Below are 13,336 nucleotides of genomic sequence, written 5' to 3' on the forward strand. Positions count from 1 at the left end.
AACTAAAATAGACTTAAGACACTATCAGCTGGTTTCACAGACCTTGACTAGCACCAGTGCTGGACTACCTTACCTAAAATAGTGGGTCTGTGAAACCAGCCGTTTATTTAATATGAACAGTACTTCTGGTAAAATAAGTGATGTCACAAAATTCAAATAGAGTTCAAATAGAGTCAAATAGAGTTGAGTGATCCACTGTGTTGTATAATCTGCTTTTCTTTCTCTTTATTTTAGAGGCCAAGTATGTCTTTCCTTTGGATGAAACAGCAGCTGTATGTGGGTTTGAAGCTTTTATTAATGGAAAACATGTAGTGGGTGAGGTAAGTGAATATTAGAAATAAAAATAAAAAAAAAACAATATGACTTTTGTTTGTTTTGTAAAATCTGCAATACTATTTCTTATTAAAGGGTTAGTTTTTTATGTGCATGAGCTGGTAGCTCATGCATTACGTTGTGTGGATGTTTGTTTTTTAGTAATATATCTTCCAACACATTACATCAAAAGGGTCCCAAGAAAAACACACATTTTTTGTTTTATTACATACATATATTGTCGGCTGCGTATCAAAGTCAGTCTGATCCAAATTAAGGAATTGAACCATCAGTATCTGTGTCTGTCTGTAAAGCTTTTAACATTCGTCTTTCAGGTGAAGGAAGAGGAGAAAGCAAGACAAGACCACAGGCAGGCGATTCAGGAGGGACACAGGGCCTACCTCATGGATCAAGAAGCACCAGTAAGTTTCATAACACTTCCGCTTCTATATTCACCACACACATTGATGAACACTTTTTTTTTGTAAACCTATTGCAATGCACCTTAAACTACATCAAAAAATAAGTATGTATACTTAAAGCATAATGAATATCTTCCATAAAACTGTCACAAGATTTGAATGTATTGTCATCTAAAATTCATTTGTTAACACCTATTTATTTTTTTGTTTTTAAACTTCTAGGATGTTTTTACCATTAGTGTTGGAAACCTTCCTCCAAGTGCCACTGTCCTGATTAAAATCACCTACGTGACTGAGCTTGCTACTGAATTTGGATCTATAGTCTTCCGGCTGCCTGGCAGTGTGGCACCATGGCAACAGAGCAAAGCATTGAATGAGAGGACACAGGTCTGACTGCATTTATTTTACATCTTAGCAAGAGGTTACTTTCAATTAATAAATTAAGGCACCACAATTTTGGAGGACCGATAATACAATTTTGCTTTAAAACTCAGTAAAATGCTTTCAATAATGAATGCAGTTTTTTTTTATGTTAAAAACTTTTTGCGTTTTGATTTTATCAAGGTCTTTACACCAAAACATTTTTTTTTCGCATTTTTAGTTAATTAACAGGAACTGTTACTATAAAAATAGTAAAAAATACCTTTGTTTATCTTAAATTAAACTTCAAGGTAGTTTTCGCTAGTTTAATATTCAGATGGAAAATATGGTGCAAATTGCATTTTAATTGCACCTTTAAATTTGGCCCAGGAAGCTTTGTAAAAGAAGTTTCCTCTGTGATGCTGTGGTTTGCCCATTTCATTGACCACCATGCAAAAAAAAAACATTTTGCTGCTCTGGAGCCTTATCTTTCATCCCAGTGAAATAGCTGTAATATATGAGCATTGTAATTGTACTTCAGTCCAATCTAGTGCCATATAAAGAGGCCTGTATGAAGCTGGTGAAGATGCTGTTTTATTGAATTTTTTAAATAGAAATGCCAGTATAATTATCATTCGGTACTATAGTTTTATAAAGCTATAAGTATTCAGGTCATTTACATCAGCTTTTCAAAGAGAGGTGAATCAAGAAGCATACCCAACTTATTTATATCACACTTATTTCTTTAAATGTATTTCAGGACACAGTAGAGAAGATCTGTGTGAATGAAATGGAGGAAACTGGGTGCGTGCTCATTCAAGAATACTTTTAATGCAGTGTAGTTTAAGAGCAATATAAGAGCAAACTGGGTTCTGTTTTGTAGATATAGGTCATCTGTGCTAGTCTGAGATTAATCTGAGAAGACTGGGATGCTCAGAGAACACAGGCTTTATTTTATATAAATGAGAATCTCTCTACCTTCATTTCTTTCCATCACAGCAAATGTTTGCATTTAAGTAAAAAGAGAAACGTTTGTTTTCAATGCTTTAGAGCTAGTAACATTGGGGATACTGTAAGATTTTGTTCAGCTGTAATTATAAAAACTGAATCTGTGTTTTTTTGAAGTAGTGGATTTGCCTTGGATATGTCGGTTGAAATGCCACATGAGATCACACGCATTTGGTCTGGAACCCACAAAATCAAAGTCAAGGTATTCCCCATTTGTTGTTTGTATAATGATTCATATGTTTGTATAATGATTCATGTGTTTTTATTATATATATTTTTTAAATTTTGTCCACCCACTGGAATCCCCTTGATGTTTGTCATGCCCACAAACAGGACATTGGAATTAGAAGCTCCCAGCAGATCACGTGATTCATTCATTTGAAAAACTGGTAGCTCTAAACCCTACTACACAGTTGGGGAGCCCAACTTTCAAAACAGAACCTTACATTTAATTGTTATATAAAGTTTAATTCCCCACATCTGTTGATAGGTTTGACCCTCCAGAATAGATTTATCATGTATACCTTTACTTTATGTACAGGTACAAAGTACTATATATTATTTTTGTTAAATTATTGATAAAAAAATAATAATAAAACAGACCTACATATCTGTAAATATGCTGTAACTATGCTTCCTGGGCAACCAAAATAATGTACCCAGCTAAGTCCTATGAGATTGGTATACTTAGTAAAATGTTCATAGTCTGCTATGTTTAACAGCACTTTCAGCTTCTTGTGCTGGCCAGGCCAATCATGTTTATCTACCAAGCTCTGATTAGAATTTACAAGTACTTTGCACTTGGAAGACAAACTAATGAAATCAAATACTGTATACACATTCCCAGACAGCGAAAACAAGCTGATTTTGGTTCCTCTTGTTTTTTAATGATTAATTAAGTTTCTCCCTAGACTCCCCAGGATGTATTTCTAGCATACCAGTTGTGGCTGATACTCCAACCAGACTCATAGCAGTTAAGGAGACACTTTAATTTAATCCTGCAGCCACTCCTGGTTTGTGGCTGTTGGAAAATAAAGTAATAGATCTAAAAATCACATTTTTATTTCAGAAAACTCAATGTAAAGCAGTTGTAATCACGGAAGAGAACAGCTCTTTAGGACCGGGTGGATTCAGCCTTACTATTGACTTGTCTGAAGTGTACCTGCCCAGGATGTGGGTTGAGAAGCACCCGGACAAAGACAGCCAGGTGAGCACCGAGAACAAGGACATGCTGTTGAGATGATTGTCTTATTATGTAAAGCTTGCCATTTAGATTTAGCAGAATATGTACATGTTTTTCTACCACATATACTGGGCTGATCTTTACTATAAATACAGGTAAGTCCTTGTTTTTGGACCACAGTAAAGACTGGTGCCCTAGAACAGTGGTCCTGCACAGTGTGGGGCGCGGAGAGTCAGTAAGGAGGGCGCGACTATGACAAAAGAGTCAGCTCTGTGAAAATCTGTATTGTATATATTGTAATAAAGTGATTCAAGGGCACTATATAATCTTGAGGATGGAAAGAGCTTTATGCCCTGTGATTTCACTCTACAACCACTAGAGGTCTTGGCCTGACTACAAGGGAGTCAGGAAGAAACTACATTGCCCAGAAGGCCACAGGGTTTGGCTTGTTGGCCCAGTTAATTGATTTATTGTTGGCAGGTGGACTTAAATCAAGTAATTACAAGCCCTTTAAAAAGGGACAGGTTCAACCCGTCTAAGGGAGGAGTATGGAAGAAAGGTACGTGTGTGTGGAGCTGGAGAGAAAAACTAAAGAGAACAAAACGCGTCATTGAAGAAATTAAGTTTAATATTTGTTTTGTTACGGGTAAATGGCTAGCCGTCCTGTGGTTAGATCGGGCTTCCTTACAAAAGTTAAGTTAGTGCTCCTTGCCGGAGTTAGGCTTTTGTTTTGTTTGTTTGTTTGTTTGTTTGTTTTGTTATAGCGAATTAAGAATAAATAAATAAAGAACACCAAGAGTGTTGTTGAACTGCAATTCAAGTCTCCTACCTGTGTTTCACTACAAGACCTACTACACCTCAGGGTCACGTCATCACAATATATATAACAAGAGAGTCAGTAAGGAGGGCGCGGCTATGACTAAAGAGGCAGCTCTGTGAATATTATATATATATATAAATAGTTTGAGGCTACACAGTTCGAGGCTACTGCACGGCCATTGAATCACAGGCAGGCGCTGAGGGAGAGTTTTGGAGAGCGTCTGCTTTGCAGGAACTACCCTAAAAACCCTTCAACTGCAAGACGGTGTCCAGCCAGGACCATCGGAACAGCCCGGAGTCGCTGGGAGACCAGGACTTTGGAAATAATAGAACAGAAGTAGGTCAGTTTAGGGGATGTTGATCCCAACACAGTATAGAGAGGGTTACGTAGAGCAGCGGGGTTCTGGAGCAGGACGTTCCTGTTAGTGGGACTAGCGCTCCCCATTTTGTGCGGCAAACATTTATTTTTAGCTTTGTTTTTGTTTAGTTTCTTTATTAAATCTGCACGCCTGTTTGGTGTGTCCATACCAGTGCGCTGTGTCTGTCTCAGGGTCTTCCAGTGACTACCCACACACGTAACACACAGCGTGTTATAAGCTCTCATTATGTTTTATTTTATAGGTGTCTAATTTGATTGAACTACTTTAATTTTACCTGACTGTTATTATCTAAACAATCAAAACAGTGTTTTAAAATGACTCGGTAGCCCAGTGGAGCTCTCCATATGGTTTCTTTTGAAAATGTTGTCATTTCAGATAAAAAAAAAAACCTTTAAGAAGGGTTTCTTGCTGTCACAAAGCAGTCTTTCTTTATTCTAGTCTGGTGCTGATCGGGTCTGCAAAACCTGTTTTCTAAAAAGTGGTAGTTCACCTCTTCCTATGATTTATGAGAATATTAAACGTCTAGAAACAGACTTTCTTTCACTTAAAAAAAAAAAACAAAAAAAACAGTGATTAGACAAACATGGTTGCAGCAGTACAATAAAACATATTACAATACAAACATACAAAAATAAAATATATTTAAAACACAGACAAGTTCTACTCAATACAATAAACAATCAGTTAGTGACATCAATTAGTGACAGGTGTAATCAACTACTTAAAACAAGCACAAAATGAGTGCGATCTAAGACTGTAGTTACTACAAGTGACTGTAAAGTATTCATGTATATATAGAGGTATATGTGTCCCCATAATCAATTTGTGGTAGAAATATACAAGCAATTAGCCTTTTTTTTGTAACTACAGAAAAACAAGATTTGAATCTACAGAAAAATTTCAATTTTTTTGCAATATGGTTAATATGGGCCTTGAAATCAAGATTACTGTCCAGCCAAATACCCAGCTACTTATAGTTGTCAACTAACTCAATGGCTTTGCTATCTAAAGTAACTAGTTGAATCAACAGTAGTTTAATTAAAAAGTAGCATTTGTTCTTGTAGCAGAGAATACCATAGCTTACTACAGTTTAAAAGAAGCTTTAAAATACTTAAAGCTCTTTGAATGGAGTCAAAATCAGATTGTCGATTGCCAAAGAGGGGAGGGATTACATGAATATAAAATTACATTAGATTTTTTTTTTAAAGTAACAAAAATGCTTATTCACTGCCAAACAAGAACTACTTTGGATGTGTAATGACTGCAGTATAGGATACTGACCTTAAGGTTAGGGTTTCGGTGTAGGGAGAAGATTATTTTTATTCAGAGTGCAGTGTCCTGACAGGAGAATTTTGTGTTAGCTTTGTAAGGACAGCCACTTCTGTGTATATGAAAGAGTGCTTTGAGTATGTTGATGCGATAATGATTATTGCAGCACCTGAAAAAAAACACGGGCGCTGATGGGCGTTCTAGTAATTTACAGGACGGGTGCTGACATGCGTTGTGGGGTTTAGAGGATTAACTAGTATATTCTTGGTTGTTTAGATTAATGTATATGTTAAGTCTGAAGTCGGCCAATGACATCAATGACCAGGCACTGTTGCCAGAGCCCAAAAGCAAGGGCCAATGACAGCATTGTTCAATTTTGTCAGTCAATGTCGTCATAAAGATCTAAATAACAAGATTGGCTGGGCAAGGACGACATTGCCCAGTACTAGGTGGTCAATGTTGAAACAATCGTAAATACAACTACTAACATACAGTACTGTGCAAAAGTTTTAGGCAGGTGTGAAAAAATGCTGTAAAGTAAGAATGCTTTCAAAAATAGACATGTTAATAGTTTATATTTATCAATTAACAAAATGCAAAGTGAGTGAACAGAAGAAAAATTTACATAAAATCAATATTTGGTGTGACCACCCTTTGCCTTCAAAACAGCATCAATTCTTCTAGGTACACTTGCACACAGTTTTTGAAGGAACTCGGCAGGTAGGTTGGCCCAAACATCTTGGAGAACTAACCACAGTTCTTCTGTGGATTTAGGCAGCCTCAGTTGCTTCTTTCTCTTCATGTAATCCCAGACAGACTCGATGATGTTGAGATCAGGGCTCTGTGGGGGCCATACCATCACTTCCAGGACTCCTTGTTCTTCTTTACGCTGAAGATAGTTCTTAATGACTTTCGCTGTATGTTTGGGGTCGTTGTCATGCTGCAGAATAAATTTGGGGCCAATCAGATGCCTCCCTGATGGTATTGCATGATGGATAAGTATCTGCCTGTACTTCTCAGCATTGAGGAGACCATTAATTCTGACCAAATCCCCAGCTCCATTTGCAGAAATGCAGCCCCAAACTTGCAAGGAACCTCCACCATGCTTCACTGTTGCCTGCAGACACTCATTCGTGTAGCGCTCTCCAGCCCTTCGGCGAACAAACTGCCTTCTGCTACAGCCAAATATTTCAAATTTTGACTCATCAGTCCAGAGCACCTGCTGCCATTTTGCTGCACCCCAGTTCCTGTGTTTTCGTGCATAGTTGAGTCGCTTGGCCTTGTTTCCACGTCGGAGGTATGGCTTTTTGGCAGCAAGTCTTCCATGAAGGCCACTTCTGACCAGACTTCTCCGGACAGTAGATGGGTGTACCAGGGTCCCCTGTTTTCTGCCAATTCTGAGCTGATGGCACTGCTGGACATCTTCCGATTGCGAAGGGAATTAAGCATGATGTGTCTTTCATCTGCTGCAGTAAGTTTCCTTGGCCGACCACTGCGTCTACGGTCCTCAACGTTGCCCGTTTCTTTGTGCTTCTTCAAAAGAGCTTGGACAGCACATCTGGAAACCCCTGTCTGCCTTGACATTTCTGCCTGGGAGAGACCTTGCTGATGCAGTATAACTACCTTGTGTCTTGTTGCTGTGCTCAGTCTTGCCATGGTGTATGACTTTTGACAGTAAACTGTCTTCAGCAACCTCATCTTGTTAGCTGAATTTGGCTGTTCCTCACCCAGTTTTATTCCTCCTACACAGCTGTTCCTGTTTCAGTTAATGATTGTGTTTCAACCTACATATTGAATTGATGATCATTAGCACCTGTTTGGTATAATTGTTTAGTCATACACCTGACTATGTGCCTACAAAATCCCTGACTTTGTGCAAGTGTACCTAGAAGAATTGATGCTGTTTTGAAGACAAAGGGTGGTCACACCAAATATGGATTTGATTTAGATTTTTCTTCTGTTCACTCACTTTGCATTTAGTTAATTGATAAATATAATCTATTAACATGTCTATTTTTGAAAGCATTCTTACTTTACAGCATTTTTTCACACCTGCCTAAAACTTTTGCACAGTACTGTATACTGGAGGAAAAGAAAATAAACAACGCCTGTATATTTTCAAATACTTCATTGCTTTATTCAACAAAATGTATTCAATATTTAAGAGAATCAACAATACAGATTTAAATTAACAACAATGCAGGCGCCATTTTAGAAACTATTGACTATCAATTTATAACAAACAGCTTTATAAATCAAATACATTCTCAACTATTTCCCAGACAGCGAAAATATACACGACTAAAAATAGAACAACTGCTTAATAGCAAATATGAAACAGGAAAATGTATCAAACTCAAAAGATTTATTTACACAACATTTTCAAATGCTCAGAATGAAAAGAACGAGAAAAGTAACAAAAACAAGTATATGCTTTGAAACGCAAAACCAGTACAATGGTAATAACAAATTACTAGCAGATGAGTCAATTTTGGGGGGGGGGGGGGGGGGGGGAATAATAATAATAGTCCCGAAAATCGAAATGCTGTATAAAAATATCCAAAATATCCAGTCCCCCAAAAATATATTTTTAATCCAAAAAAGTAACTGCGGGGGAAAAAAAACCAAACAATGCAAAACAAAAAAGCTCGGTCTCCCTGGTAATCCAAATTGAGAAGGCTGATTCTTCAGAGATAATATTCTTGCTGATCATGGCTTAGGAATGAAGATCCGCAGCAGGGCATGGCGTACACAGTAATAACACAGCTGCATTGGAGTTTTGTGGTTGTTATTTATAACTTTTTTGTATCTTTCCATAAGCTATACTGACTGAACTACAATGGATTACAAACTTTACAAGCAACTCCATTTCAAAATGTGCACAACCCAGGATGTCTTTTTTTTTTAAAGGGATACACTCCTACAATGGGCTAATTTTTTTTCTTTCTGCGTACCTTTTTCTTAATTTTTTTAAATTTTATTATTATTATTATTATTATTATTTTTTTTTTTAATTTAGTCTCGCCAATTTTTCGCCAATTTTTTTTACCCCGGTTTTCTCCCCAGTTTAGTATGCCCAATTATTATCTGTATCCTCGGCTCACCGCTCGCAACCCCCCCGCCGACTCGGGGAAACGGCGGCTGGAACACACGTCCTCCGAAACGTGCTCCTGCCAAGCCGTCATTTTTCGCAATGCAGATCAACAGCAATGCCACCAGACCTATAGTGCCGGAGGACTACACAGATCTGGCGGCTCCACTGCAGAACCACAGATGCCCTATCGGCCACAGGGATCGCTGATGCGCGGTGAGCCATGGATTCCCCTGCCGACCTAAGCCCTCCCTACCCGGGCAACGCTCAGCTAATTGTGCGCCGCCCCCTAGGAACTCCCGGTCACGGTCGGCTGTGACATAGCCTGGATTCGAACCTGCGATCTCCAGGCTATAGGGCACATCCTGCACTCCGCGCGGAGCGCCTTTACTGGGCCACTCGGGAGCTCTCGCGTACCTTTTTCTTAAAAAAAAATAGCGTTGCCAGGCCAGGCTTACTGCTGCTAAATATAAGAGACAGCAGGTGGAACGCTTATTGTCCGACGTTATAAGGTATTTGCTACAGATTGGCATAGTTACATACATTGCCCGAGACTCGCTGGGAATTGTTGACAATGGCCGGTTAATGTCCGAAGTACTCTACATTTATGTTAAGAAAACAACATTGGCCAAAGTGAGCGGCTATTGATGTCAGTGAACGGCACTGCTGTCAGAGCCCAAGAGCAACGGTCATTGACAGCATTGGCCAATTTTCAGTCTGGCCGTAACAGACACATTTCTGTTTTGGTTATCACATCCTACAGAGTTTTTGTTTTTTAAAGGGTCTTGAACATGTCCTCTATCTACAGTAGGTAGTCCAGCTAACACAAGAGTGTAAACATTAACCTACTCCCTTCCACTCTAGTGGATGCAAGAAATGCAACCGTAATATTCCAGTATGTTTTTGTGGGCCAAACAAGTCTTAATTCCACTTCTTTATAAAGCAATGTGCTGGTGAATGTACTGCATCAGTATGTGTTTACTGACAAATCATGCATTTTCAATATGGTCAAGTGTGTTTTCTTTTCTTATGTTTTCAGGCTTGCATGTTGGTGTTTTGCCCAGAGTTTGCTCCTAGTAGTTTTCCAGAGGACTGTGAGGTTGTGATTTTCTTGGACAGTTCCAATTCCATGAGGGGGGCAGTGCTGCAGGAAGCCAGAAAGATTGCTCTGCGGCTGCTGAATTCACTGCATTGCAAGCTCAATGTTGTCATATTTGGTACAGGTAGGTCATGGTTAAAAAATATGAATCTCTTTTTTTCCTGCATAATCATTTTCATTACATTTGGAAGGAAATATTACTACGTTTTGTGTAAATCTCTGGGTAATGTCACAGATAAAATTTGGTGGCCATTAGTTTGCAGAACTTAGTTTAAGACACTAATTGCATAGCAGTTGAATCCATTCCAGGTTTTTATGTGAACGTACAGGAGATGAATGGTGTGTCTAGTTAAGCTCAGCTATGCCTAATAACCTGACATGGCTCCATTGCAAAGGGAGTCTTGTATTTGAGGTAAAGTATGTGTCTTTATGCAATTCAAGGTATTTTTCAGACTTTTGCTACCTAACCTCTAATACCAAACTTTATTTATTTTTTCAATGCTTTGTAATGTGCAGACTGTAAGGAATTGTTCCCCTGCCCACAAGATTATGTCTTGGAAGCTGCAAAGCAGTTTATAATGGTAAGTGTTTGCTTGTACTGGGTACGATACAGGCATCTCTTTAAGTGTTGAACAGTTATTAGCTCTGAATATTTCTTCTTACTTCTCTATCTTTTTAAAGTTTTCGCCACTATTAATGGGCAACACTGATCTTTGGAGACCTTTACGCAGTTTAAGCTTGCTGGCTCCTTCTAAAGGTGTCCGTAACATCCTCTTAATTTCGGACGGACACATTCAGAGTGAAGGTTTGATCCTGCGGCTATTGAAAGAGAACGCTCATCATACCAGGATTTTCACTTGTGGAGTTGGGTGAGTTTTTTTTATTTTGTTTGCTTACAATGGAAATGCATCATTGCTTGTTAATATTTTGATCTATTGTTCTACTGTATCTGCTGAAGAATGTCTATAAACTGATGCCTAGGATGATGCTGCTTCTTATAATAATGGGATCTCTCCAATTTAGCCATACAGCAAATCGACACATGTTGAGGTCCTTGGCACAGTCTGGAGGTGGAGCTTATGAGTTTTTTGACATGAAAACAAAACACAACTGGAGAGAAAAGGCAAGGTTATTTGAAGACGGCTCATACAGGTCAATAATACGCTTTCTGATACTCATCATGATAACCCAAAGCGCAGTGAAGCTAAAAGGCAAAAAATAGTCACATCTCAATAGTCACCAAGTGTCACTGCTTTTAAAACAAGATTAAAAACACACTTTTATAATGTACTAAAATGATGTTCCTTTTATTCTCTGCCTTGTTTTACTGTTCTATGTGTTTATTTTGTTTTTATTGCTTTTATTGCATTCCTTTATTAATATTCATGTGAAGTGCTTTGCGGCAATTTTTATTGTGAAAGGCGCTATATTAAAAATAAAGATTATTATTATTATAGCATTATTATGTAGCAGATCGGAATGTTTGAACAGTGATTGTTGGGAGTTCTGTGTGACAAAGTAAATTAAAACCTTATCTGATCCACTGTGTCTGGTGAAATGAGTTTATTTACAATGCCTATCTGACAAAATGACAGGGACATTGTCCGATAATATAAAACAATTGTAATTAGTGCCTGGTATAAACTGCAGCCTGGGTTACGTGCTTCCCTTTGGTTTTCTTTGTCAGATTGCCTTGCAGGTGATACAGATGGTCTTGCCGGACTGCAGCTCTGTCTCTGTGAAGTGGCAGCAGTTCAACCCCAACGCCTCCCAGCCTGTCCAGGCCCTGGCACAGCTGCACTCTGTGTTTAGTGACAATCAGCTTCTTGTTTACGGATTTGTGCCTCACTGTACACAGGTAAGCCTCAATTTACTAACCTTTCAACAGCACTGTTTCGCTGCTGTGTGTTTGATGCCAGCCATAAATAAGTTATTCCATTACATTCTTCAGTCAGATTTCTGATATGTTAACCAATGCAGCAGGTTGACACTCTGTTGTTTGCTACGTTTTGACTGGATACATTCAGCCTGATTTTCAGAAGGTGCATTTTTAGAGGTGCATTTTCAGAAGGTGCATTTTCAACAGGGGCAGGTCCATTTCTTGTACTCGCAAAGCCCTTTGCGACTCCTGCTTATGATCGAACAACAATTGATTTTCAGGTTCATTAACAAGCCAATTAGTCACATTTCAATAGCTGGACTAACATTTAACTGGAAAACGAGGCAGAGCACATGCAGTCACAACAATTGGGAAAAAAGAGAAGAGAAATACATTCTTAGCCACCCAAGTTGAGCTTTTGCTCGATTGATATTTTAGCACATCAAACTGTTCTTTTTGGCAAAAGCAGACCTGCTAACCTCCGCTACGCTACGCATTTTGAGTTGGTAATACGTGGGTACGCTTTTATCAGAGATGATATGCAATAATACGTAATCCATATTTCGCTCATCGTCTATGATGTTGCTTGTAGTTCGAGAAAGTGTTGCATCTAACGTCAGGGCCGGCTTTAGGGCAAGGCAAGATAGATTAAATAATCAGGTTTTGAGTTTAGTTACGTGATAGAATAACCAATCACCTTTTGAGTTTAGTTGACGATCCAACCTCCGTTTAAAAAAAAAAAAAAAAAAAGTTTTCGTGAGTTGACTGACAGAAATTCCTACCACCCAGTTTCTTTGTATAATCACTGACATTCTGCTGTAGCCTATCAGGCTTTGTTGAGCTGACTCGCTTGTGTTTCAACTGCCAGTTTCGGACACATTGGAGGGAGTGTGAAGTACTGTGACTTGTGAGGAAATTATTTATTTCAAACTGGCTACGGTACCGTTGTTTTTTAATTAATGCATTAGTTATGCATTCATTTTTGTCTGGGGAAAAAACCCACTTGCGTTAAAAAAAAATAAAAAAAACGTGCTCGGTTTAGATAACTGCATCGCATGAAAAGAAAATACAGCTGAATGAGGATTTTACAAAAATGGCGAGGGAGTAAAGCCGGGCTTACACTGCACGATTTTTGCTGATCGCCGACAAGCTGAGGAGTCGGCGACTAATTTCTTAAAATCTGGGACAAAATGAGGTTGTCGGGGACAAAATTGTCTGTAAGTGTGAGAGGGTCTACGATGCCCCGATAATGGCTTCTGCGATCTCCCGACGCTCTTACGACATCCCGACAAATTTCTAACATGTCAGAAAACTTTAGTCCTCGACAAAGCAGTTTGTGAAATGTGTGAGGGGCTACGGGCCGATTTATTGACGAATCCTGCCAATAGCCAATAGGACAAGCTAGCAACAGTGGCGACGAAGAGAAAGGTTGTGCCCCGCAAGGTGTGGAGCCTCGAAATTGAGGAAAGGATGGTGGAGATGTGGCCGGAACACCCTTGTCTCTTTGACATAAG

General features: G+C 38.8%; 1 protein-coding gene across 1 annotated transcript in view; it reads left to right on the plus strand.

Moving 5' to 3' along the window:
* LOC117430938 (protein mono-ADP-ribosyltransferase PARP4-like) overlaps positions 1-13,336 on the plus strand; it is a 136,463-nt gene that overhangs the window by 15,862 nt on the left and 107,265 nt on the right. The window contains exons 10-21 of the mRNA XM_034903272.2: positions 121-128; positions 235-320; positions 648-734; positions 957-1,121; positions 1,855-1,898; positions 2,223-2,304; positions 3,172-3,309; positions 9,884-10,067; positions 10,460-10,524; positions 10,625-10,812; positions 10,967-11,066; positions 11,631-11,801. Coding sequence (XP_034759163.2) covers positions 121-128; positions 235-320; positions 648-734; positions 957-1,121; positions 1,855-1,898; positions 2,223-2,304; positions 3,172-3,309; positions 9,884-10,067; positions 10,460-10,524; positions 10,625-10,812; positions 10,967-11,066; positions 11,631-11,801 — 1,318 coding nt within the window. The remainder of the gene's footprint in view (positions 1-120; positions 129-234; positions 321-647; positions 735-956; positions 1,122-1,854; positions 1,899-2,222; positions 2,305-3,171; positions 3,310-9,883; positions 10,068-10,459; positions 10,525-10,624; positions 10,813-10,966; positions 11,067-11,630; positions 11,802-13,336) is intronic.

Source organism: Acipenser ruthenus, chromosome 26, assembly GCF_902713425.1.
Source record: "Acipenser ruthenus chromosome 26, fAciRut3.2 maternal haplotype, whole genome shotgun sequence".
Taxonomy (NCBI): domain Eukaryota; kingdom Metazoa; phylum Chordata; class Actinopteri; order Acipenseriformes; family Acipenseridae; genus Acipenser; species Acipenser ruthenus.